Source organism: Eucalyptus grandis, chromosome 5 (genome assembly GCF_016545825.1).
Source record: "Eucalyptus grandis isolate ANBG69807.140 chromosome 5, ASM1654582v1, whole genome shotgun sequence".
Lineage (NCBI taxonomy): Eukaryota > Viridiplantae > Streptophyta > Magnoliopsida > Myrtales > Myrtaceae > Eucalyptus > Eucalyptus grandis.
In genome coordinates this window covers 22,774,617-22,800,924 of record NC_052616.1, presented here as the reverse complement: position 1 = coordinate 22,800,924, position 26,308 = coordinate 22,774,617, and the positions used below count along the sequence as shown (strand labels likewise).

General features: G+C 40.4%; 1 protein-coding gene across 1 annotated transcript; it reads left to right on the top strand.

Moving 5' to 3' along the window:
- The first annotated feature begins 1,027 nt into the window (after positions 1-1,027).
- Positions 1,028-20,275, top strand: LOC104444533 (pyrophosphate--fructose 6-phosphate 1-phosphotransferase subunit alpha 2). Its single transcript, XM_039313162.1, has 4 exons — positions 1,028-1,225; positions 13,893-13,941; positions 15,336-15,501; positions 19,851-20,275. Exons 2-4 carry the CDS (start codon positions 13,937-13,939, stop codon positions 19,974-19,976), a joined length of 297 nt encoding a protein of 98 aa, XP_039169096.1. The 5' UTR covers positions 1,028-1,225; positions 13,893-13,936; the 3' UTR covers positions 19,977-20,275.
- Positions 20,276-26,308: the final 6,033 nt, after the last annotated feature.

The window sequence follows — 26,308 nt, the reverse complement described above, 5'->3', positions numbered from 1 at the left end:
TAAAATATCTTTTTGCTAGGGCTATCTCTTCTAAATAGAACCTGTTGAAAAACAGATTATGGTCATGTACTTGTCGGAGCTATTTCTCATGTTAGACTTGTCATTATCAGATTATTTCCCGATTTAGGTTTATCAAGTCATCATCCTCTCAATTATCTAATTCAAATAAATTTAAACAACGGACATAAAAATAGTTGTACATGATTGTCCACGCAATATATTCATCTCAAATCAGAAATGAAATTTTCAGGTGGGATTTCATCACAAAAGAACTCAACCTGAGTACTCAAACAAAGGCCATTGAAAAAGAAAAAGAAAAAGAAAAAGAAAAGAAAAATCTCTGTTTTTGTTTTTTTTCCTTACCTTAGTTTCAATTATGCTCTCGACTCGTTGGTTTTATGATGGACCCCGAAAGCTTTATAAGGACAAGAGTAAGAAAATGTACTCCTTACAATCTTTAAGTAAAAAGTGTTTAAAGATTTTTCTTTTGAAGACCTCAATAAGATCTCCACATCGTCTAGACCAGCTTCTTTATAACAAACACAAGCTTCGTGGCATGATTGGGCTCATTAGCCATAGATCCCTTTTTGGCTTTCTCTCATTCAATAATCCTCCGTTTCGAAGTGCCTAAGCAATGTAGAATTCTCCAACTCAAGTAACCTCACCTCAAATGAGGTTGGATTCGATGCCCCCTCTCCCCCAACTATCCCAAGCCCAAGATCTGGATCTTCGTCAGTATCGACCTCAACCCATCAACCATCCTAGCAATTTGTTTAGAAGTTTGATTTTGAGGAGAAAGACTGGAAGAGGCTATTCTTGTTTTTTCTAATCACAAAGTAAATGGTCATAATAACTCGTTATTCCAATTTGAGCAAATGAAAAGATTTCATTGAATATTTACTAATAATTCAGGAATTATTTATATAATTTTTCTTTTTTTTTACACTTATCAAAGGGGAAAATTGAATTTTATTATCATTTTTGGGTATTAGGACCCAAAAACAAAAGAAAAAGGAAAATATCGAGCACCGTCTCACTGTCGGGATCACCGTCAGCAGTCGACTCCACGATAGCTCCGTCACAGGCGACCCGATGACGATGCCTCGCTGAAGTTTGATTCCAGCAGTTGCCGAAGAGATTCCAAGAACGAGAGAGAGAGAGAGAGAGAGAGAGAGAGAGAGAGAGAGAGAGAACCCGTGGAGCAGAAGACGAAGCTTCAACCGAGGTTCCCTCCTGAACCCCCGCCTTCGTACAATGCATCGAGTCTTTTCTCTCCTTCTATTTCCACCCGCTTTTGAAGTTCCGTGGGTGGGGCTGTGTATAACGTCAAACTACGCGGGCTGGGAGCTCAAATTCATAGTCCGCTTGCTGTACTGGTATGAGGGAGGGAGCGTGCGGGAGCTGAGATTTTGAGGGTCGGATTCTTTATGGAAATTGCGTGATAGTACACAGATGGGTCGGTCTCATCTTGAGAATTTGAGGTAATTGAGCAAATTCCAAAGTTCACAGGGGAGAAACGGAATCAGTGGGGAGTTTTGGCAACTGGGTTTTCTCTGTGACGATCAAATTAGTCGGCGCATGTATTAGTGGGATTTCACATTTGTGTAGTTTGCGCATTCCGTCCTGTGTGAATGCTGTTTGCTTTCCTTTAGGTGCTCATTCAAAGAATTGTTGTGAATGGAATGTGGCTCTGGTGCGTACGTTCTGGTATAAAATTGATTCAAGGTAATTGAGAAAGGTCTGAAGTAAGGGGGACGGAAACAGGGAGAGTGGGATTCAATCTTGCGATTGTGCTGTGTTTATTATTTTGAGTTGGGAGGGAAATGAAGTGAAAAGAAAGGAAAGGAAGTGGAAGGAAAGGAAGAGATTAAGTGTCTTAGCATGTTTAGATGTATATTGAACGGAGATGTTGTGGAGTGACGCATGGTCAGAGAATGGGAATTTCGGTTTTGGGAGATTATGGTTTATGAGTGTTAAGTTACTTGAATTGAGTTTCCTTTATTATCAGAGTTTTATTTCCTTTTTACTTACATAAGGGTACTATTGTCACTTACAGTTTATATTCAATATAAATACCATGGGTGTAGGGTTTCTGTTACTACAGAAATCCACAGCCCCTCTTTCTTTCTTTTACGTTCTCCTTCTCTTATTCTCTATTCCTTCTCTCTTCTTCTTTCTCTCTTACTATTCGCTGCGGGTTCTCTAATCAGTTTTGTGACATGGGATCAGAGCGGGTCTAACTATCTCGATTACTTAATCATATTGTTGGTTTGAGAGTCCCCTAGTAACCCTACTTCTTCTTTGGTGCATAGCCACCTAAAGCTGCAATTTTTATCTGTTTTCTCTTCAAGTCTTGATACATATGAGATCAGAAGATATCGGATTCATTAGGTTCGGTTTATGAACATGGATTACAACACTTGCTGATCAGCGGATTCAAGAATTAGAGTATTCTATTGATTATGGTTGACTGGTCTTGCTGGTTTTCCATCAAACATATAATTATTTGAATCGAGATTTCTGGTCGATATTTTCTTCTATACTGTTGCAGTCTCTATTTATGAGTTTTCAGCATCCCTTTGGTTAATTGATGGAGTCAATTACATTTGATTATACATTAGCGTTGCTGCTTTGTTACTTGCACTAAAGTTTCAGCCTTCTTGATTAGTGGTAGATATACTTATATTGAGATTATCATCATGAGTGATACTAAGGCTCCTACAGATAGTGTCAATGTTCAAATTACCACTATTAAATTAAATGTATCATCCAATTACTTGTTATGGGCCCAAGCTGTGAAGGTCTATATTAATGCCAAAGGGAAACTTCATTATCTTACCACAGACCCTCCTGTTGAAAATTCTAGAGACTATAGTGGTTGGATGAGAGAGAATGACACACTTCTGGTGTGGTTATGGAATAGCATGGAACCATCCATGTTGCTAATGTCATGTTCCACACTGTTTGCTAAGGGAGTGTAGGATGATCTTATGGAGAGTTACTCACAAGACAAAAATATGTCTAGAGTTTATGAACTATATGAGAAGATCTTCAATTTTAAATAGGGAGACAAGTCTCTTGGAGAATATTATAGTGCTTTGAAAGGTATGTGGGAAGAACTCAATCTTTATCAGCCCATCACTATTGATCTTGAGAGACTAAAGACACAACGAGCTGAATTTCAAGTGGCCAAATTTTTATCGGCTTGAATCTTTGACTTACGGACTGTGAAGAGTCGGCTTCTTGGTGGAGAGAGAGTTCCTTCTATGAATGAAGCATTTTGTCGAATTCAGCGCATTGTCCCTCTGTCTTCTACTTCATCTAAAGACAATTAAGCATTTGTGGCTGGTAGTGGCGGTCGTGGTCGTGGTGGATTTTCCAACAGAGGTCGTGGTTTCGGGGGAGGTCATAGTTGTGGTGGTGGACGTAGTGGACAAAGTCTACGATCGAGATAGCCGTCGGTGTATACCTGCGGCAAATTCGGTCATATTGTTGACACTTGTTGGGCCAAGCATGGCACGCTGAGTGGGCTCAACGATCGATTCTGCAAATACTGCGTGTGCGAAGGAGTGCTCGAAATGTGTCTTACAGCGACATGAACCCATCTCTCCCACCTAGGGGTAGTTCTTCTGAGTTTACGGCTCGAGATGATATGGTTGCACAACTCATCAAACGTGTCCAACAACTTGAGGCTTCCAATTTCTCATCCACTGCTACTCTTGCACGTACAGGTAACATGGCCTCTTTCTCTACTTTGTCTCCTAACACCTCTTGGGTCATTGACTCGGGGGCTTCTAGTCATATGACGGGTAAGCAAGAACTATTTTCTTTCCACACTAACTTTAGTCCTTCATCCGAAGTTATTTTAGCTAATGGTTCATCGACTCAAGTGGTTGGATCAGGGACTATTTCACTTACATCTTCCTTATCTTTGTCCTCCGTTTTACATGTTCCCCAACTTCCTTTAAATTTGTTATCTGTTAGTCAGTTAACTAAAGCTCTTAGTTGTTCAATTACATTTTATCCATCTCATTGCATTTTTCAGGACCTTCAGACAAAGAAGATGATTGGTGGAGAGCATGAATGTGATGGACTCTACTATCTCAATGGTGTCTCCACTGCTGACGCCAATGGTCTAGCTGCTAGTTCTATTACCCCCCATTATGGCATTCTCGTTTAGGGCATTTATCTTTATTTAAGTTACAACAGATAATTCCCGAGTGTAAATCAATTTCTACTCTTGAGTGTGAGGCTTGTGAACTTAGGAAACATCATCGTAGTTCCTTTCCTAGTCGTAATGATTCTCATGCATCTACTTTACTTGAACTTGTTCATTCGGATATCTTGGGACCTTCCCGTATTGCTAGTAGAAATGGTTTTAAGTACTTTGTTACTTTTGTGGATGATTATTCTTGTTTAACATGGCTCTATATGTTTCGTGACCGCTCTGAATTTTTACATGTTTTTCAATTATTTCATCGTGAGGTTACTAATACATCCCTTAAAATTTTGCGAACAGATAATGCTCTAGAATATACATAGAAATCAATTTCTTTGTTTTGTTCTAATCTTGGCATTATACATCAAACAAGTTGTACTTATACCCCTCAGCAGAATGGTGTGGCCGAGAGAAAATACCGTCACCTTCTAGAAGTTCCTCGTTCACTCTTATTTCATATGAATGTGCCAAAATCATTTTGGAGTGATGCTGTCCTTACCGCATGTTACCTCATAAATCGTATGCCTTCCACTATCCTCAATCATCGATCCACCAATCGTGTTGCATTTCGACAAGCCGTTATTCTCTCTTACCCGTGTGTTTTTGGGTGTGTCTGTTTTGTTCATAACCTACGTTCGGTTCGATAAACTATCTCCTCGTGCTACTAAATGTATTTTCTCGGGTATTCACGTACACAGAAGGGGTATCGGTGTTATGATCCTACAACTTATACTCAATATGTTAGTGCTAATGTTACTTTTTCGAGGGCACACCATACTATTCTACGAGAGTAAAGAGTTTTCAGCCCCGACATTGTAATCGATCCTCCTATCCCACAACAAATCCCCCTAGATTGTGTTAGTCCGTCTCTAGTATCTCCTCCCTTGCGGGTGTATCGGCGGCGAAGCGTCTACGGCACCACCGGTCTCCAGCTCTTCCATGCCCTCCAATCAATCTTCCTCCTTGTCTCCTGGTCCGGACGATCTTCCGATTGCCCTTCGCAAAGGTACTCGGTCTTGCACACAAAAATCCTCTTTGGCTTACCCTATTGAGCGTTATGTGTCTCTCTCACATCTTCCTTCTCCATTACATGACTTTGCTCTATCATTACAAACTCACACAATTCCTACTTCTACCACTGAGGCTTTATCTCGCCTTGAGTGGAAGAAAGCTATGGATGTGGAAATTGAAGCTCTAGTCTCTTGCCAAACGTGGTCATTGGTTGATCTTCCCCTTGGGAAAGATGTGGTGAAGTGTCGTTGGGTGTACACTATCAAGTACAATCTAGATGGCTCAATCGAGCGTCTCAAAGCTCGACTTGTTGCTAAAGGTTTTACTCAAACTTATGGAGTGGATTATTTTTAGACTTTTTCCCCTGTGGCACGTCTCAACTCTGTTCGTGTTATTATTTCTCTTGTTGTGAATTTCGATTGGCCATTATATCAATTAGATGTCAAGAATGCTTTTCTTTATGGTGATTTGTCTGAAGAAGTATATATGGAGCAACCTCCTGGGTATGTTGCTCAGGGAGAGAATCATAGTAAAGTATGTCAGCTACATAAGGTCATTTATGGGTTGAAACAGTCTCCAAGAGCATAGTTTGAAAAATTCAGTTCGGTGATTTCCAGATGTGGTTTCCACCAATGTTATTATGATCATTCTATTTTTGTTCGCAAGAAGGAATCGGGGTAGTCATTTTTGTGGTATATGTGGATGATATAATTGTCTCTGATAGTGATATGACTGGCATTTTTGAGATTAAGTCATTTCTTCAGCAGCAATTTCAGATTAAAGACTTGAGAACTCTTAGATATTTTTTGGGCATTGAAGTTTTGAAGTAAAAAATGTATTAATTTGTCTCAGCGAAAGTATGTTCTTAATCTTTTGTCTGAGACAAGTACACTAGCTTCCAAGCCAGTTGATACTCCTATCGATCCAAATCAAAAGTTTGGAGTTGATGATGGAAAAGAAATTGAAGACAAGCATCAATATCGGCGTCTAGTTGGGAAACTAATTTATCTTCTTTGTTACACGTCCCGATATTTCTTTTGCTGTTGGCGTGGTGAGTCAGTTTATGGAGTCACCTAAGAAAGCTCATTGGGATGCTGTATGTCGCATTCTTCGATATCTTAAAAGCTCTCCTAGTAAGGGACTAATTTATAAATCTAATGGTTCTTCCACTTTGGTTGGCTATTCTGATGCTGATTGGGCTGGGTCAACATATGATCGACGGTCTACAACTGGGTATTGCACTTTTATTGGTGGTAATTTGGTTACTTGGAGAAGCAAGAAACATACTACCATTGCCAGGTCTAGTGTAGAGGCTGAATATCGTGCTATGGCACATACGTGGCTGAATTGTTGTGGTTGAAATCTCTTCTCCAGGAGCTTGGATTTTCTATTAATCAACCTATTGACATGATGCGTGATAATCAAGCAGCTATTTATATTCTTTGGGAATTCTGTTTTTCAAAAGCGAACTAAGCATATAGAAGTTGTTTGTCACTTTGTTCGTGATCTTTGTGAAGAGAAGTTGGTTGCTACTCCTTACATTGCCTCTAGAGATCAATTTGCCGATATGTTTACCAAAGCATTATTTCGTCCCGCTTTTGTTCTTTGGTTGTTCCAAGTGGGCATAGGTGACTTAGGCGCGCATGGTAAAATTTTGTTTCTCAATTTCTCTATTTCTCTGTTCCCGGGGAACAGGTTTGGAACAGAAACCCATTTGGTAACGCAAATTGATTTCTCTATTTAAGAAACAGATTTGTTTTAAATTGTATTTTGGTGAGAAATGAGAAGCTAAAATTTTAGCTTCTCTATATCGAAGTAGAAATAGAAATTGTTTCTATCCATCCCCTTCTTCCTTCAAACAAATATCGACTCTTCTCTCCTCACTACCGTAGCTTTCCCATTCCTTCTCCTCACCTCAAACCGAAACCCTAGCGACTCCGGCCATTTCATCCTCACCGTCGCCGCTCATCTCGCCGTTGCCCTCGCCCTCGCCGCTCATCTCCACCAGGCCAATTTGCTCCGATCGTCCCGTCCGACCTGCCTCGTCCGTCCGTGTCCCCGGTCGCGCTCCGGTCGCCATCGCCCGTAGCCGTCATCGTCGCCCAACTCCGGTAGCCGTCGCAAGTCGCCCATCTCCGTCGCCGCGCCCATCTCCGGTCGTCGCCCATCTTCGTCCGCGGATCTAGTCGCCCAACTCCAATCGCCGCGCCCATCTCCGGTCGTCGCCCATCTTCGTCCGCGGATCCGGTCGCCCAACTTCGATCGCTGTCGCCGTCGCCCATCTCGGTCACCCATCTTCGTCCGCGTCCCCTTCCACTCTCGATTCCGCGGATCCAGTCGCGTTGCCCATTTACTCGTTTCGATTCCTCACGAGGTTCGATCGATCCTTCCATTTTCGCCTCTTTCTTGGTTGTGTTGTCTCTGTTCTTGTTCATTTGTTCGGTTTGGGGTACTTGACTTCAACCCTAGAGTTTTGGCTTGCGGAGTTACTGTGATTACTGGGGAGTGCTTAGTTTCGGGGCTCGCCCGCGTTTGTCCACGGGCATTTTTTGGCAAGGGGAGCTGGGCCGGTCGTTCTGGATTGGGCGGTTTCGTGGAATAGGAGGTAGGGAGTGCTGGATTTGTGTGGACGGATTGTGGTAGGTGATCAAGACGGGATTTTGGGAGGTTTCTTGGGAGCCGTTCGCCACTAGGAAATATGGAGCCCTTATGCGTGAGGAAGGGGGGGATTCCTGCTGCCGGAATTCCTAGGATAGTTTCCTAAATGAAGCCGGAACTCCGCCTTCAATTTTCTGCTTCAGCGATATCATATATGGAGTTTGGTTGTTAACTTTGATAGTGCTATTGCAACCGATGTAAAACAATCCATTATCTCGATTGATGCGATGCAGTAAGCCAAGATATAAGCCTATGAATCTAGATTTTAATTAGGTAATGCCAATTGTCTATGGGAAGTATTATTCTGTCTTTTAGTACGCTTAATTAGGATGACGTTAGTTTCTCTGTCTATGTTTCTTTCCCTCCGAATTCACCGAATGAAAGGTAAATTTTAATGCGATTATTTTGTCATTCTTGTTGCTGTTGGGAACTTCTTGTAAAATGTCAATTCTCTCTATTGCCTTGAGCATTCTCCCTCTTATGGTAATGTAGGCTTGGGTAGCAGATTTTGAGAAACCAAAGGCGATCCTTACTTTTTACAAGCCGGCCACAACGATTTTATCACCTTACTTGAAAGTGAGTTCGAACGAGACAGTCCTTTGAAATATTGTTTTATTTGTTCTCTGTCCCAATCTCTTTTGCTTCCATCAAATCAAATTCCATTGGTTTCACCATAATTAGTTTCCTTCCATAGTTTGCTCTACCCATTCTATTCTAAATTTTGGGGCGGTTTGGTTGTCTCTCATCCGAGATACTTCTACCAATGCATACAAGACATTTATAAGGATGTAGCATAGGATAGTTTCCTGAAATAGCTGTGATGGTTGATTGTGGTGGAGTAGATGGTGGTTCATGGCTGCATCTCGAGTTCTGTTAATTTTTTGGCCCTTGACTTGTGTTGGATATCAAAGTTTTTCACAAAAGAATCGAAACCTTGCTTAGCGTGCATAAAGACGCATGGAGTTGTTAGACCAGTTAAATTCTGTTAATTCCATGTTCTACCTCTGTCCATTCCTTACCTTTTGAACATGTGAATGGAAAGATCGAATTCATATCAATGCTGCATCGCTTCTTTTTACAGCTAACGAAGAGGTGTGATACTCTTTCGATTTCTATCCAATTCAATGTGGTCTATGTAGCACTCACTTTGAGGCTCCTTTTCATACCAAGATTAACCTTACAGCTTCAATTACTCTTTATTTTTGGTTGGGACGCCTTTGGTGGACTAGATTTGGTAGTTTATGCGGTCAATTAAAAGTGATGGTCGAAAGGTTTAGAAAAGGGAATTTCTGGCTCATGCTGTTTTTGTTTGAGAAAATTTATTCAGAAATAAAAAGAAGTGACAATATCCTTAAAAAATGAGGATAAATGGTGTACTTTTCCCCGGTTGACATTGCTTAGTAGAAGTCTTATGTTATTGTATAAATTTCTTGCTGGTGCAAACTCTAAAGTCGGGAGTGACTTGCTTTTGGATTCCATGCATTTTGTGCAATCAAGCATTCACTGTTGTATCATAAATTTCACCCTTTAGCTTCTATTAATCTTATGTAACTGTTTTTCTTGTTATTTGTTATTCTTTAACTTCTAATTTCAGCTTATCCTTCATGATGTGCTTGTTAATCACAAGCTTTTGTTCTTGAATTGGTGCATCATCGATATATTTCATTGAATACCGATTCGGTTAAGGTTAAATGGCACCCCACAAAGAAGCATTTATAGCAAAGTGGACTGAGTCTTTGACCAATGTGCTTATAAGTTTGTTGGTGGAAGAGGTAAAAAAAGGAAATCGCCCCACTTGCACCTACAACAAAGTAGGGTGGAATAATATACATGTCGAGTTCAATAAACAAACAGAACTCCACTATAATGTAGTTCAATTGAAAAATAGGGTAAACAAACTAAAGAAGCAATATAGTAGTTTTAAGAAGCTTCTTTCACAATCTGGATTCGGATGGGATAATGTCAATAAAACAGTTACTGTGGAGGAGTCAAGTGTATGGGATTCTCACATCAAGGTATCACTTTACTTGGGTCCATTTTTTTCTTATTGTGGGTGTAAGCTTCAATTATATTGTTCATGTATGTCATTTCAATGAAATTTGCAGGATAATGTTGAATGGGCTAAATTCAAGAATGATGGGTTTCCTCAGTATCCAGACCTTTGTATTGTGTTTGGTGATACATATGCTCTTTTGGGCGTATACAGCAGGAAATGCGAAGAAAATGCGAAGAGTATGTGGTGTCGGATGAAGAAGACAATGGTGTTAGTGGCGACAATGGTGGTGGTGATACCATAGGTGATGCGGAGGAATCTAATGAAAACGATGTTGATACGGGAGTCCCTGCATCTGACGCAACTCCCACCTCAGTTCGTGAGAAACACAAGTTGAATAGGACTCCAAATTCCAAGAGGAGAAGAAAGAGTAACAACCATGAACTCGGTGTCACCATGAAAGTCATTCAAGAAATGATCAAATCAAGGACCGTCAAATCAACAAGCGACTCCATAACCTCAGAGGCCCCACCTCTTGTAGCCCGACCTCCTGTAGACCCCTACTCCATAGCAGTTGTGGTCGCCGTTCTAAATGGCATGTCTGATTTGGAGCAGAATCTTCACAATAAGGCTGTGAATCAGGCATGCCTTAATGCCACTTGGAGAGAGGCTTTCATGGTTGCTCTACCTGAAAGGAGGCATGGACTTATTGAATCTCTTGAGTAGTTGTTAAGAAACATGCTATAGATTTCTATTTTGTTTAATTTCATCCCATGACATATGTATTTGAGACTTTGTTTGTTTATGTTTTTATGTTGCAATTATGATGACATTATTGCTATTGTTGATTAATATTGGAGTCCTTATCTAATGGGTTTATATTCTTATTTTGTGTGATGATATAGGTAATATGGATGAGGGTGAAAGTAGCATGTCTAATGGTCAAGTAGCATCAGTTGAATCAATTGGACAGGATTTTGATGATTTTGATCTTGATCTTGATATATTGATGGCATGGTTGGCCACTGTTGCAGTGGATATGTCTATGCATATCAGGAGCGCAATGGATAAGGGAGGTTCTTCATGGGCATTCCGATAGAGTATATGAAGCTTTTAGAATGGAGAGACATGTCTTTCTCAACCTTTGTGGTCTAATGAAGGAAAAAGGTTGGTTGGAAGATACCCGATATATTGGGGTAGATGAACAAATCGGGATTTTCTTATCTATGATTTGTCACAAGAACTCAAATAGAGATTTATGTGAGAGATTCCAACATTCGGGACAAACTATAAGCAAATACTTCACTAAAGTATTGCAAGCAGTTCTCAAATTGGCAAAAGAGATTATCATACCACCTTCCTTTGATGTTGTTCCACAAGAGATTCTTATGGATCCTAAGCATAAACATTACTTCAAGGTAGAATTCTCATATATTCCTTTACACCATTAATTTTATTTAGTTGATAATTTTGTATAATACTAGTCTTTGATAAAATGACAGGGCTGTATAGGTGCTATTGATGGCACCCACATTCATGCTTCTGTATCTGTGTCGAAGCAAATCCCATTTAGAGGTAGGAAAAGCACCACCACTCAAAATGTGGTAGGAAAAGCACCACCACTCAAAATGTGCTGTGCATTTGTTCGTTTGATATGAAATATACTTTTGTATATGCTGGTTGGGAAGGCTCGCCAACGATTGTCGAGTGCTTGCAGCGAAAAGACCTTTGGAGACTCCTCACTTGGAATTTCCTCGGCCGCCACCAGGTATTTGTTTGTCCTTTAAGGAGTAATTTTCTTTATGATCATATTTATAGTTACAAATTATGACCAATGTATAAATACATTATTGTAGGCAAATACTATGTCATGGATTCTGGTTATGCATCAACTCCGGGATTTTTAACTCCTTTTAGAGGTGACCGGTATCATTTAAATGAGTATAGGGGTAGAGCGAGACGGCCAACAACTGCAAGAGAATTGTTCAACTATAGGCATTCTTCTTTAAGGAATGTCATAGAAAGATCATTTGCGGCATTGAAGAATCGCTTTTTCATTTTGAGGCACATGCCCTCATTTGCACTTCGAAAGCAAGCACATATCGTAATTGCATGTTGTGCCATCCATAATTACATCCGTGATCAAGACAAGATGGATAGAAACTTTTCCCTATATGGAGATCCGATGTACTTGGCTGAACCTACGCAGGATAACCTTGCAAACATTCAGTTGACCGAGGAGGGAAACCAAATAAATACGCTTAGGAAAACCATTGCCAATAAAATGGCAAGGGATAATAATATGCCGGAAATTCCATGAAAGTGTATTTTCAACTTTTGTAATACATTAGTGTTATTTCGACTATTATTTTGTATTTGAGGATTTTTCTGTTGTTATCTAATCAATTTCTATTTCTAGCACAATTTCCATTTTATTAATTTCGAATCTCTCGCAAATTGCGCCTACCTCCATGTCAACTAGTACCTACCATAAAATCACTTCATGGTCTCAAAAGAATGCAAAAAAAATGTAGTGACTTAAACCCGAATCTTGAATGAGGAGAATAAATACATTAACTATTTGCATATTAGCATTTGAAACTACCAAATCTTTTATAGTTTACATATTAGCATTTTTTATACTAATTACTAGATTTTATTTACATTAATTGCTAATGTTTTGAAGTTCTTAACTACTCTATCAAATTACCAATATAAATTAAAGTGATTTACCAACTTTTATCAAATTAAATTACCATAACAAGCACCAAGAAAAGTGAGGTAAAAAAGGATGGGGACAACATGATTCATAGAAATAGAAATTTTTTCTATTATCAAACGGATTTTGTTTCAGAAATAGAAATTTTAGTCGTTATCAAACGGGTTTCTTTGCTCGAAACTTGTCCAGGGAATAGAAATTGAGAAATTGATTTACGGCGAGAAATCAATTTCTGTTTTAAATTTTACCATGCGCGCCTTATATGCTCCAGCCTGAGGGGAAGTATTAAGTTACTTGAATTGAGTTTCCTTTATTATCAGAGTTTTATTTCCTTTTTTACTTACATAAGGGTACTATTGTCATATACAGTTTATATTCAATATAAATACAATGGGTGTAGGGTTTCTGTTACTACAAAAATCCACAGCCCCTCTTTCTTTCTTTTACGTTCTCCTTCTCTTCTTCTCTATTCCTTCTCTCTTCTTCTTTATCTCTTACTATTCGCTGCGGGTTCTCTAATCAGCTTTGTGACAATGAGATTCTCTTGGTCAAAATATTTAGACTCAATTCAAGCCTGAAGGTTGCTTGGGGCTAGTGTTGTTTGTGGTACCGCCTCATAGAGCTTATAGCTGAGACAGCTGCTGCTTCTCTGTGCTATACGAGAAAACCTTTTGTAATTAAAGGTCTTGATGGCTTTGTAACTACAACCCCTTAAATAAATTGTGTTGTTTATTGCTGCAGCCATGGTAATCTAGGCTTAAACTGTGTGTACTACTGAGGGAAATCTTTGAACGGTTCTGGAGCTGTAGATCAGTGACATATTAGGGGGTGACATGTTCATTTGTAAGCAAAGTCAGTGCTTTAACATGTGGAAGGATGACCAGATCACTGGAGTATGACCAATGTGAAGCTGATACCGCTTCCCAAAATTAATAATCCGTAGGCAGTGATGCATTCAAAGAACTTGGATATATGTGAATGAAAGAATTGTTTCAAGGGACAGTCTTTGCGATGTCAGAGAAGTTTGTTATTCGTATAGCACACACTTTTACTTGTTGCTCTATTTAATTGACATTTTTATCCGTTGAACATTTCTATACGGTTTATCTTTTGATTATCCAACCTAGAATATAGATCTGTTTTGCACCAGATTTTTGTCTTTTTCCTTTTCTTATTATTGAAATGGACAATATACTGAAGGTCATCAACATTTCTCATATTGGATAGCAAAGAACTCGGACGATATATTGCATGCCCTTCACTTTTACTCAATTTGGAAGCCATCCTTGCTGGTGTCTACTGCAGGACATAGGAAAAACACCAGCAAGAACCTGGCATGAAGTAAGTTACCTTGCTATTCCTGCTCTGTGTGTGTGTGTGTGTGTTGGTGGGTGGGTGTGTGTCTCTGTGCGTCTGTGTGTGTCAACTGGTTCATTAAGAAAAGAGATAATTGCAAAAATCATTCTCAGCTTTGCTCTCCACGTCAAGTAAACTTTTCACATTTCAAAACTTACATTTTACATCTTTGCAACCTAAAACGACCTACTTGCCCTCTTGCACACCCGAGATCTACACACAAAGTGTGAATTCCAATGATGAGGATCGGGTAATTTGGAAAGAAAATGGAAAGTTGGTAAATTACGTGTGGGTGGCAGATGCAACATGAAATCCAATGCAAAAAGTAAAGATGTTAATTGTAAGTTTTTGAATGTGAGGAGTGTATTTGAAATCAGAGAGCAAAGTTGAGCAAGGTATTTGTAAATTTCCCTAAAAAAATTGATACATTGAGTTTCAAAAAGACTATTGTTGAAATTCAAAAATCCATTTAAGAAAAGAGGCTGGTTACACTCCCCCTTTTTGTTTCAGCTGTCATAGAACAGAGTGAGGATAAACCAAAGTCTGCCTTTGCGATCTCTTGGTGATTGATATTGTGTTAGTAGTACAACCAGATCTCCATATTTTGCGTGTCATATTGACACGGAGACAGTTTTTTTTTTTTTTTGGGCCAAAGACACGCAGATAGTTGGATCGTCATATTTGAAAGAATCCAAGAAATTCGTTGACTGATCCAAGTATTTTTTTCCTTAATGCAAGATAAATTGGCTTCTGCTTGCTTGTTTTGGTGTCTGGCCTCAGGCCAGTTCTTATTGAATGTTACGAGATATTTAGCATTGTCAGCTTGAAGCAAGTCAATGATAAACGAAAGATTCGATGACAATTCGAATCTCCTCCATCAATTTTCCGATCCATCATGCCATCTTGTAATGATTACTGTTGATGGAAGAACCATTAGCACTCACTGAGAAGAAATGTGGAGCCACTTGGGCTCCTATCAAAGGCTATATTTTCTAAGCAGTACTCCAATATCAGGAGTCATTTTGTCCTCCAAGCAGACATTTAGTCTCATGCGGGGGATCATATTCTAGGATGACGGCTCTTTTTCAATGAAAGTAAAATTTTGATCAGATATAAGAAACTCATTTATTGAGTAAGAAATATGCATTGTCTTCTCAGAGAAGTGATGAATAGTGTCTTTCTTCCAGATAAGAATTTGAAACCTGATAATTTAAAGAGGGATAGAGAGAGTGTCTAGACTTAACATTGCATTAGAACACAAGTTATGACAAACAGAGGTACTGTCGCAGCTAGTTTAAGCTTTTCTATTTTTATAGCATTCTTCAGTTATCGCCTTGCAAAAGCCTCTGAAATGTCCTGTTTCTGTTCTTTTGTTGCAGTATGCTGAAGTCTCATGCAAATGCGGGTAAAAGCAATAATCCTTACAAAAAGTTAAGAGTCCATAAGATGGAGGGACCAGAATCTGATCAGTATGCTGTGAATTTCTGTGGAGAGGAAGAGGACTTAAGTGAGAAAATGAAGGAGTTGCAGGGCTATATCAAGATGGTAATGTACAACTTGCCCTTCAACTTGATTTCATGCAATTCATTTTGGCCTTTATAGCTATTTGACTGACTTTTAGTTGTGGGTAACCTGTGTCTTTAGATGAAAGCTAGTAACTTTTTGTTAACAGTCTGCTAATAGCTGAAATCATAGTGTTACATCCACTTCCTGGTTTATATAAATAAACACTGAAGACTACGTCTATTTGTCTTGAAAAATTTAATGAATTAATATGATTAATTCTTCTGAGATCTAGTCTATTGTAAGTTGGATGAATACCATCATGATTCCAGATTAATAGATCAAATCACGACTGTGGACATGAAACGTTGTAATCAATGCTGCACCTTTCATCATCTCAAGGGAGTCATCCGCTCTTTATGCTTAAATTTTAGAGAATAAAATACTTGGTATTGTTCCTGAATTTTTTAGATAAATGTTCAATGTAGGATTTCTTTGGGCCATCACATATTTGATGAAGGACTAAAAAACTCTGTTTGCCAATTTTCAGAGACTGCATTCTTGATAATGCCACAACAATCTTGGCATCTCTCCACTGCCTCTGTAACAGTAAAGGTGGTCTGACATTAGATTCTCAACATATTTTTCTCGGTTTCACTACTCATGCGCCATCGGTTGTATTCTGCTCAGCAGAACAACTGTGAAAAATAGCATCTGGGTTTTGCTGTATTGGCATCTCTGTTTTGATAACCAGTATCGTGCGTATAGTTCTCTTATGATGAGAAAAAAATTAAATCTTGCTCTTCATATTCAAATAACATTTTCCTGTCATACCTGCTGGCCCATGTCCTTCAGGTCTACTGATTAACGAGAAAATATTGGCTGCAGCTCTGACTCCAACGTGTCTTCCTCCGAGTCCATTCACCGGGCGACACGTGTCGCCCGGCAGCCACGCTGGAGTCCGAGCGCGTCCCTTATATTTTCGGTAAAATAATCTTCTTTCTCTCTCCTCTAGCGCCTGTACGCTAGCCCTGCGCTTTCTCTCTCCTCTGCAGAGTGTTCACGCATTTATTGTATTCTCTTTCCTCTTCCCTCGTTCTTTCCTCCGAGTAGAAGAAAAGCCATTCCAAGCGAGCGAGCTTTCAAATTTTGAATCTCTAGTTTCGCTCTCGTTTGCTACCCCGCGCTCGTTGTTGCTGCTCCGGCATTGCGTTTGTCAAGCGTCAGTTCCCCGCCGTCGCCCGGCGCTCGCTAGTCCTGTCGCTTCCTCCGTCTCTGCTTCGGCGCTCGCTCTTTGCTACGTTGCTCGCTCCATCTCTGCTCCGGCGCCGCTTTCCTTCGCATATTAATCTGCTTGGGCGGCCGAGATTTGGGAGATCCCATTTCTGCAACCACCTGCAGAGCAGCGTCGACGCCTTCCAGGCCGATTACGAGATTTGTGGGATGTGTACACGCAGAGCAAGAGCAGTAGATTGCCCAAGTTCTGGCGGGACGCCTTCCAGACCGGTTACGAGTTCTTGACGAGTGACGTGCCGGGCGTTCGCGACGTCGCCGTTTCGGAGATCGCGAAGATTTCCCTTCGCTCCTTCACCTTCTCCGATCCTCTCGCTGCTCATTCTCGTCCTGCGGTAACCCATCCTCGCCCTTCAAAACCCCTTCTTCTATAATGCTTTCGTCGCTGGCTTCATTTGCTTGCAGAACTTTTAGTGCTGAGAAGTTGGGCATTTCTTGTGAAATTTTGGGAGTTTGGTCGCTGACTTGTCCTTTCAGAGAAGCAACATAAACCGACTATAGCCCTCGTCTCAGCCTTAGGAGTCGAGCTCGATCGTTCCATCATCCAGGTTGAGCAATTGATCCATGAAGAGAGGTCTCATTCTCACCAGACTGATTTCCTCATGAAGCATTTCGCAGAAGAAAAGGCGTCTTGGAGAAGAAAGGAGAGGGAACGAGTCATGGCAAAAACGCCTAGCAAATGTTGGTCTCAGTGGGAACCTTCTGATTGTTTGTTTCAACTTTTTGGACTCCTGATTGTTTGTTCGACTTTTTCGACTTCATGGGCTATTGTAAATTCTGATTGCAAGCAACATAGTTCATAAATACTTCCTGCTTGATAGTTGAGAAAGCAATGTTATATTTCAGTTGCACAGTAAACATGTCTGTATCCTGTGCAGTAGGACTCTGGTAACTAGTCTGTATCTTGGCAATGAAATAAGAACATTATGACTTTTCTCATGAATTAATTCGATCTTTTCTTTCTGTAGCTCAGTGTCGAGTTTTTTTTTTTTTTTTTTGGGGGGAGGGGGTTGGGGTTTCGCCGTTTCAATATTTTCCAGTTCCATGCACCTGGTCTTATTATTTCGACAGGCGGTTTATCTTATAACAATTGCTGGCCCTCATGCCAGAGAATCTATTTGGCCAGTTGACGACGAAATGAGTGTTAAGGAGCACATGAAATGATGAAGAGCATAGGTGGAATTATTCTCTCATGTTGATCATAACTCTCGTGGAAAAGTTTATTTTAAGTTCTTTCAGGCAGATGACACCGGTCTTGCAAACTGGGACAGCAGCAACATCAACATGGTACTTTGCAGCAAGAACTAAAATTGCGAATTGGGATGGTTTTTAACATCAGCACTAGACCAGCAACACATATACAATTATAGTATCAAAATTCTTGAATAGGACTAACACGAGGACATCGTTTGCTAGCAATTTCTAGTATTCCCTGCCTAACATGGAGATGAGCGCAAAAGGAAGAAAGAAAAAAACTCTTTAATCCTGACTCGCTTCGATTTCACATTCCTTACTCTCTTCCACAGTCCAACTCTCCATGCCGTGATCTTGCAGAGGCAAGGACTGGCTCCATGGCCTGATCGGACTAGCGAAATTCAACAGCTGATGGTCCTTCAGGCCTGCGAGCGCTCTGTTTCTTCTGGTTTCGTCTTCCTTGTTGCTGTCCATTTTAGCTGGCGAGAAGAACTCTATTAATCTCCCTGCATCGAACCCATTCGGGTTGTCATGAGTTCTGGCACCGTCATGAAGATTCGCCCCTTTAGAGTTTCTTCTTCTTAAGGAGATGCTCTCCCATTGAATTTTGTTGGATGAAGATCTCCTCCCATTGAAGTTGAACTCATTATTTACCAAGACCCATTTCGAGTTCTCTTGATAAGTATCGTTGTGCGCGTAGCTCCACTTGTAGCTCCTGGTGTTGTTGTCCATGTTCAATTCGATCGAATGAAGATCGCTTTCTGCGGATTCATTTCCTTTGCACTCCTAGCTTCTTTATTCTCTCAGAATAATTCGTTTTCAGCGCATTCAAGATTGATCTTGTCGCTCAAGAACGCCTCGAGCTCCTTGGCTTTCTCTGATTCCGAAGAATTCTCATCTTTACTCATTTTGGATCTCATGTAGGCCTCGAGCTGAGCCCTCAGCTTTTCGAGGGCGGCATTCTTCTCTTCAAAATGGTACTTGGCCTCTGAAAGTTTCGTCTGCACTCTCTCCTTGCCAAAATGGTAATTGGCCTCTGAAAGTTTCGTCGAGAATGGGTTACCGCAGGACGAGAATGAGCAGCGAGAGGATCTGAGAAGGTGAAGGAGCGAAGGGAAATCTTCGCGATCTCCGAAACGGCGACGTCGCGAACGCCCGGCACGTCACTCGTCAAGAACTCGTAACCGGTCTGGAAGGCGTCCCGCCAGAACTTGGGCAATCTACTGCTCTTGCTCTGCGTGTACACATCCCACAAATCTCGTAACCGGCCTGGAAGGCGTCGACGCTGCTCTGCAGGTGGTTGCAGAAATGGGATCTCCCAAATCTCGGCCGCCCAAGCAGATTAATATGCGAAGGAAAGCGGCGCCGGAGCAGAGATGGAGCGAGCAACGGAGCAAAGAGCGAGCGCCGAAGCAGAGACGGAGGAAGCGACAGGACGAGCGAGCGCCGGGCGACGGCGGGGAACGGCCGCTTGACAAACGCAATGCCAGAGCAGCAGCAACGAGCGCGGGGTAGCAAACGAGAGCGAAACCAGAGATTCAAAATTTGAAAGCTCGCTCGCTTGGAATGGCTTTTTTTCTACTCGGAGGAAAGAACGAGGGAAGAGGAAAGAGAATACAATAAATGCGTGCACACTCTGCAGAAGAGAGGGGGAGCGCAGGGCTAGCGTACAGGCGCTAGAGGAGAGAGAAAGAAGATTATTTTACCGAAAATATAAGGGACGCGCTCGGACTCCAGCGTGGCTGCTGGGCGACACGTGTCGCCCGGTGAATGGACTCGGAGGAAGACACGTTGGAGTCAGAGCTGCAGCCAATATTTTCTCACTGATTAACTACAGCTTTCCTTAAATAGATTCCTGAATTCTGCAATATGTTGACCCGTACAGATATTCTGTGTCCCTTCAGGTACAGCAGACTGTGAAACCAGGGTGCTCTCCGGAGGTAGTGGAGCTCGCACTGCATTCCATGGCCAACCTCGTCGAATTCCTTTCCTCTGTTTCCTCCAAGACGGAGCTAATTTCTTCACTTTAACTTGCAAATCCACTGCTGCTAGTTAGAAGGATTATGCAAGTTTGTCTGTTTCTGGGTGTAATATAGATAGACGCACATACCCACTTAAACGGGTAAAAAGGTGAACGGTGCATTGGCGGGTGAGAGAATTCGTTGTAGGTTGGAAATTGGAGCGGGGAAGGAAATTGGCATGTGTATCCTAAGCTACATTATGATTAAATTCTGTCAGAGTGACGGTTCATGAAGCTCAGGAGATGGTTTGTCCCGTGAACGTTGGGCGACGTGATGTTAAATTCTAAGTGAAGTCGCTTTTAACTTCAGCAAGTGAATGAGGCTATTGATATCTTTCCTCGTTTTTGTAACGCATGGATGTAACTGTGCATGTGGATTCAAATTTCAATGGCCAAGGAGAAGCAGAACTGCCCACTTTAAGAAGTCGAAGCTAGCTCACCATCGATGAGGAGCTGTAAGTTGAATTGGATGAATGTGTAACGTAAAGAAAAAGGATGAACTAACCGGCAGAATAGAAGACAATGGCCGATGACGATCCACGGTCGCTGAAGTTGTCCCGGTCACTTGTCGTGTCTTTACGAATCTTGAGATCATGGTAGATACCTCCATGGTGGTGCCTAGGCGGAAGGTCAATCAATCTTTTCCTCTTAAATTTCAAGGTTACAATTTCAAGTTCGATCTTTGCCGATTTAGTAAAGAAATGAGTGGTAGGAAGAGCCCTGCCCAATTTTAATCACCGATCGCCTGTTGTGTTGTTTTGTAATTTTTTTCAATGAGCTAAATGAAATGTGTTCTTTTTATACATAAGATCTATATATACTCCCTAATAAGCAAAAGAATTGCTTACTTGTGATTTATATTTTATGAATTTACCTTTTAGTCTTTCTGCCATGAAAATGGCCAATCAAAATCCGTCAATGCAAATTGCTTCGCTTCGTCCCGCGCGTTTTTGGATATGTCATTTCGTACGCAGAACCGTACACTGTGGGACCCAGGGCCTACATCTCCCTTGTCCTTGTCTCCGTTCTCTGCTACACATGCTCTTCCTGCTCTCTCCTCTGCTACAGCTTGCTTTATTTGGCCCCACGCTTTTCTTGTCACGATGAATGAGCCGCGTCTGTGGTCACTTCACACGCAACGACTAAATCCAGTCTTTTTCTCTATTGATCTGTCTACTCGTTCCCTCCCGGTCCGTGTGCATCGTCATCTTGTAGTGTAAAGCACCAGAAAAAGAACCCTCTGCACGGTCGTCTTGTTGGGCAACCCGACTAGAGGCATTTCGTTCTTTGATATTAAAAGAGAGATCGGTTCAAGAATCATCGAAGGAGTAAAAATGAAACGTGATCGAGCGGCCGCACACAATTCTGGCCAAAGCAACGAGAAGAGCGCCCGTCGAAAAGTTGATGATGCCAGTGCGTCTAGCTCCTCCGTCGCTTCGACGGGTAGTGACAACTATGATGTGTTCTTGAGCTTCAGCGGTAAGGATACTCGCAAAACCTTCGCAGATCACCTCTACAATGGCCTCTTCGATGCCAGCATCCGCGTGTTATAGAATATTTACATGATTAATTGATGGAAGACCTCTTAGATTCCAATTAGGCCGATGGCTAATCTACTATTTCATAAATAAAAAAATCATATGTTGAGGTCAGTTTTGAGCAGAATCTTGATAACCATGCATATAGATTTCAACTTAGAGGAGGGCGAGTTAAAGAAAATTGGCAGAATCTAAATTTCCAAAGATGAAATAGAGAGATTTCGCATGAAATATAAACCCCTAATAAATCCTTCGAAAGTTAATCTACTTTCTTCTGAAAAACTTTCTGAATCTTCTCCCTCTTTTTTTAATCCAAGATTTTATTGTCTGCCAGGTCTAAAGTTGAATGGACGCATCAGTGGTGTGGCCAGCGCAATATGACTAATATGAAGAGGCAAAGCTGTCTAAAGTTGAATGGACGCAGCAGTGGTGTGGCCAGCGCAATATGACTAATATGAAGAGGCAAAGCTGTCTAAAGTTGAATGGACGCAGCAGTGGTGTGGCCAGCTCAATATGACTAATATGAAGAGGCAAAGCTGTCTAAAGTTGAATGGACGCAGCAGTGGTGTGGCCAGCTCAATATGGACTAATATGAAGCCACCGAAGGAACTGGACAAATCGCCGGTCAAAAGTTGGGTCTCTCTCTCTCACTTTCGAAACAAGATCTCTCCGTATCTTCTCAATATTGGCTTCACATGTATGAATTCTAAACGTTGGACAGGGCAGTACGGTTGGGTTGGGTCCCTCGGCTATTGCTGAGGCCTGAATCTTACCCTGCTGCAGCGAGGTTGACATGACACGAAGCTTTAATAATAGCTACATGGCCGACAAAGGCCAGAAAGCACCTTGACTCCAGAGGACTTCATGTGTGTATATATATATGGCGGTAACTTTTAGTCAAATTTTTTGTTTTGCGATATTGAATTATTAATTGAGTGATCAAGCGTTTAATTTATGTGTAATGAATTTTGTTACAACATCTCGCATTCAGAATCAGTCTCACCAGCCACATTATGATAGAGTTTTACTAGATGCATGTGAACAAGCGAACAGTTCAGATACTTTGAACTGTAAAAAAAAAAGGGTTATTAACTTATTTTGGACTTGGTGTCAAGATTTTTTGGGTTGTGATATTACCCTTTTCAAATAAGATGATTTTAATAAAATTAAAATACGATATTTATTGTATTCACCGCCTAAATAGGACCTTCTCCTATTGGTGATCTTAATTACTATACATAGTACCACTAATGGTTTAGAAAATTTAGATTGCGCCATGGTGCGCTACAATTATATAAATTATCAAATATTAAGAATGATGACACTAGTTAAGCATCGAAAAAGTATATATTATTAATTTTTAATACTGATTTTTATTGTTATATGTGTAATGACTATGTATAAGTCAAATCCTTTTTCCATTACAAGGTCGCATTAATTTTTCAAAACTCAAACACAAAGTTGACTAGAATTCATATGACATGGATTTTGTGATTAACTTGTTAAATTATATCTGTATGCGACCAATTTATGATATTAACAAGAAAATTTTAGAAAAAGAAGAGTATTCCATGTCACAGGCATACCTAACCATATTAATTGCTAAACACTGAAGTATTGCATACAAAAAGATATGACTTCCAGGTTCATTGGCTCATAACTTTAAATAGAGGCAATTTTCCAACTAGAACATTGTATAAAGGTTCTCTTGCCTTGTCCATCGACCCAATGCAATTTTAGTCATTGGTCATGCGAAACTCACTTGTGTGGTCTTTATGATCAATGGCTATGATGGATCTAATCCAATGATCTTAGGTGCATGAAAAGATTTTGCTAACAAAGAAACATATTTTATAAGTAGTTTTGCTTAAAAACATAGTTATCCTGAGATTGAAATAACATTTAATGTCTCCCCATAGATCAGGCGGTTAAAGGTGAAGACAAATCCTATTTTGGATCCCATAACATAAAAAATTCAGTGAATGCTTGATTTTTACTTTCGGTGACCTTCACGTAAGCAGGCCATCATTCCTGCCCTTCAACATATGAATGCTTGATGACTTGGACCTGGCTTTCGCTGAGGAGGATTGCTTAAGAAAATGATAAGCGGTACGACATTGAGTGTGATTTTTTTCTCCCAAGGCCAAACAAGTGTCATCTCCTAAGAGGAATTTCTAGGACTACCTTACAGCAACCTGTATCGGCATCAGCATCAATGAGCTCATCAACTGTCCTAAAGGTCATCGGGAAACCTCTAGGATGTAACTTCTTGTCCCATGAGACTGCAATCCATCTCTATCCGCACAGAATTTGAATCTTCTCGCCACCGCCAGCTTGCCATGTAGCCCCTCCTTTAGAACATTCAAACCATCAAGCTTGCACGTGAGACATCGACTGATGCATTGCCCCTGTTAATATGAGATATGTTCACACGAGTCATTCATTCCCTCATCAAGAGCGGCTCTGCTAATTCACTGGTTAATACATTTCCCAATCACCGGATACCGATTTATCTCCTACCAAGTTCCATATACGAAACATCAACCGACAATTCTGTTCACTCCATTTTACTTTCGGCAATTCTGTTCGTCTCCCTATGCAAGATTGTTCTTTTGAGAAGCATTCCTATGCAAGACTGCACTAGAACTTAAACGGGCCTTTTCGGCGCTATGTTCAGCGGGATCCAGATCCAGCAGTCCCATGGCCTTACCATTTGCAGCAATTAGACACAACCGATCCATTTGAAATTGCAATTAACATGCAAGTGGAGTGATCTTCCTAGACCCAACTCACGGCCTGGTCTTGCGAAGATCCGAAGGCCAATTTTGGCGGGTCCGGAAAGGAGCTATTTAGTTATTGGGTTCGGTTCAATATGGTACGAGCTAGGCTTGTCCCGATCTGGTCAAATGCACACCTCTAGTCCCATTATTACGTTGGGCAATCCATCTAAAGAATGATATTGACACAATCATTCGGAGGGGTTCATGGTATCAAGGTGGTCCCTTTGGGTGTCGTTCTTATTTAGTTTTACGCTTAACATTTACGTCAAAAAACCGCATGAGGTAATGATTATCAGTTAATATATTCTCTAATCGGACATTCATGTGCTCGAGATTGACCACGCTCGAACAGCATCATGTCTTAGTATGATCTTAACCAGGATGTGTTGGCGATCTAACAGAATCGGGTCGGCATGGCAACCGGGTGGCGGGTTGGGACCTTCGCACGGGTTGAGTACTCCCTTCGAAATTGTTGGGGCTGCCTCGGCGTGGTGGATCGCCACCATGCCGATGATGGCCAAGCAAAGGATCCACGGCTTCATCATCGGGACTCTCTCTCTCTCTCTCTCTCTCTCTACTTGTTTTTCTGCCCTTTGTCTTGCTTGATTAGTAGAGGTTATGGATAAATTTGATGAATTCTTTTGTGAGTTGCCACTGTATATATAATGATGGGGGACAATATTATCCGTTAGTCCTCCGATTGCTGAGGGACCGCAAACTAAATATCGGCTGTCTATTTTCAAATACGACATTTTCTATGGCTGTCTTTTTTTGAACCCCCAAAATTATGGAAAATCCTAGTTTTCATTGGAGTAAAACAAATTATTGACATATCAAACGCAAGTCAAATTATTCTCGCATAAGAATTTGTCGATTAGCATGTTTATGTACCAAAAAGATATGCTCATATCATATTATATTCACAAGATAAAATATGATATATATCTCATTAGATGGTATAAAGTAGTTACAAAACTTAGCTGTGAAATGTAATTTTTTTTTTTCATAAGATATTGTGCTTTTTTCATATGCTCATTGCCATTTTATCAAAACCCATTAAGGGGTTTGAGTATGTATATTGTCCTTATGACTTCCCATTAAGGTCTAACCGCTGGCTGATATAGATGGAGACCTATGACAGAGCGATTTAGGTACGCCTTTTTGTCGAGGCATTAAGCATGGCTATAATTTTGACTATGAGTACTAAATTAGTTTTAATTTTCATTTTTTTGGGAAAAAATGCACATTAGCAATGTGAAAGGACTAAAATAACATCCAATAATGCATATAAGATGCAAACACATCAGGACTAATCGTCTAACATATGGGTCTTTGTTATCCCTAGGTCTTTAATTTATTTATTGTGATTTTTGAATTATTGGTAAATTTTTAATCTAGTCTCCAAATTTTATGATAATATTCAATCTAGAAAATGTTCAATGTAATCATTTTATCAATCCGTTCACGAAATCTACTAATATGACTTTTGATAGTAGACTTGAAGAAAAAAAAAAGGAAGAGACGTGATTGTACATGATTCATCTCAAATAAAAAAGAAATTCCACTTGGGATATCATCATGAAGGAATTCGAACCGAGCATTCCGATAAAGTCCACCCCCCAAAAAAAAAGAAAAGAATATAGCTCGATTTTGCACCAGATTTTTGTCATTTTCCTTTGCTTATTACTGAGAGGCGTGGCCTTGTCGGGGGCTGGCAACACAAAACTTGAAGAAGAAAAAAAGAGAGAAGAGAAAAGAAAAGAAGAAAAAAAAAAAGTAATAAAATTATTAAAAAATCAAAAGAAAATGATTTGGAGTAGAAATTTTGAAAATGATATTAAATACAATTCTATTACGAGAATAGAAATTTTGAATAGTTACTAAATGCTTTAAAATATTTAAAAATTATTTTCGAGAATAAAATAAAGAATAATAATTTACCAAATTGCCCTTACAATCTCTCGAGCATTTCTTTTGCCCATCCAGTATATATAGTGGACTCGCCAGCAAACCCTAGAAGCAAA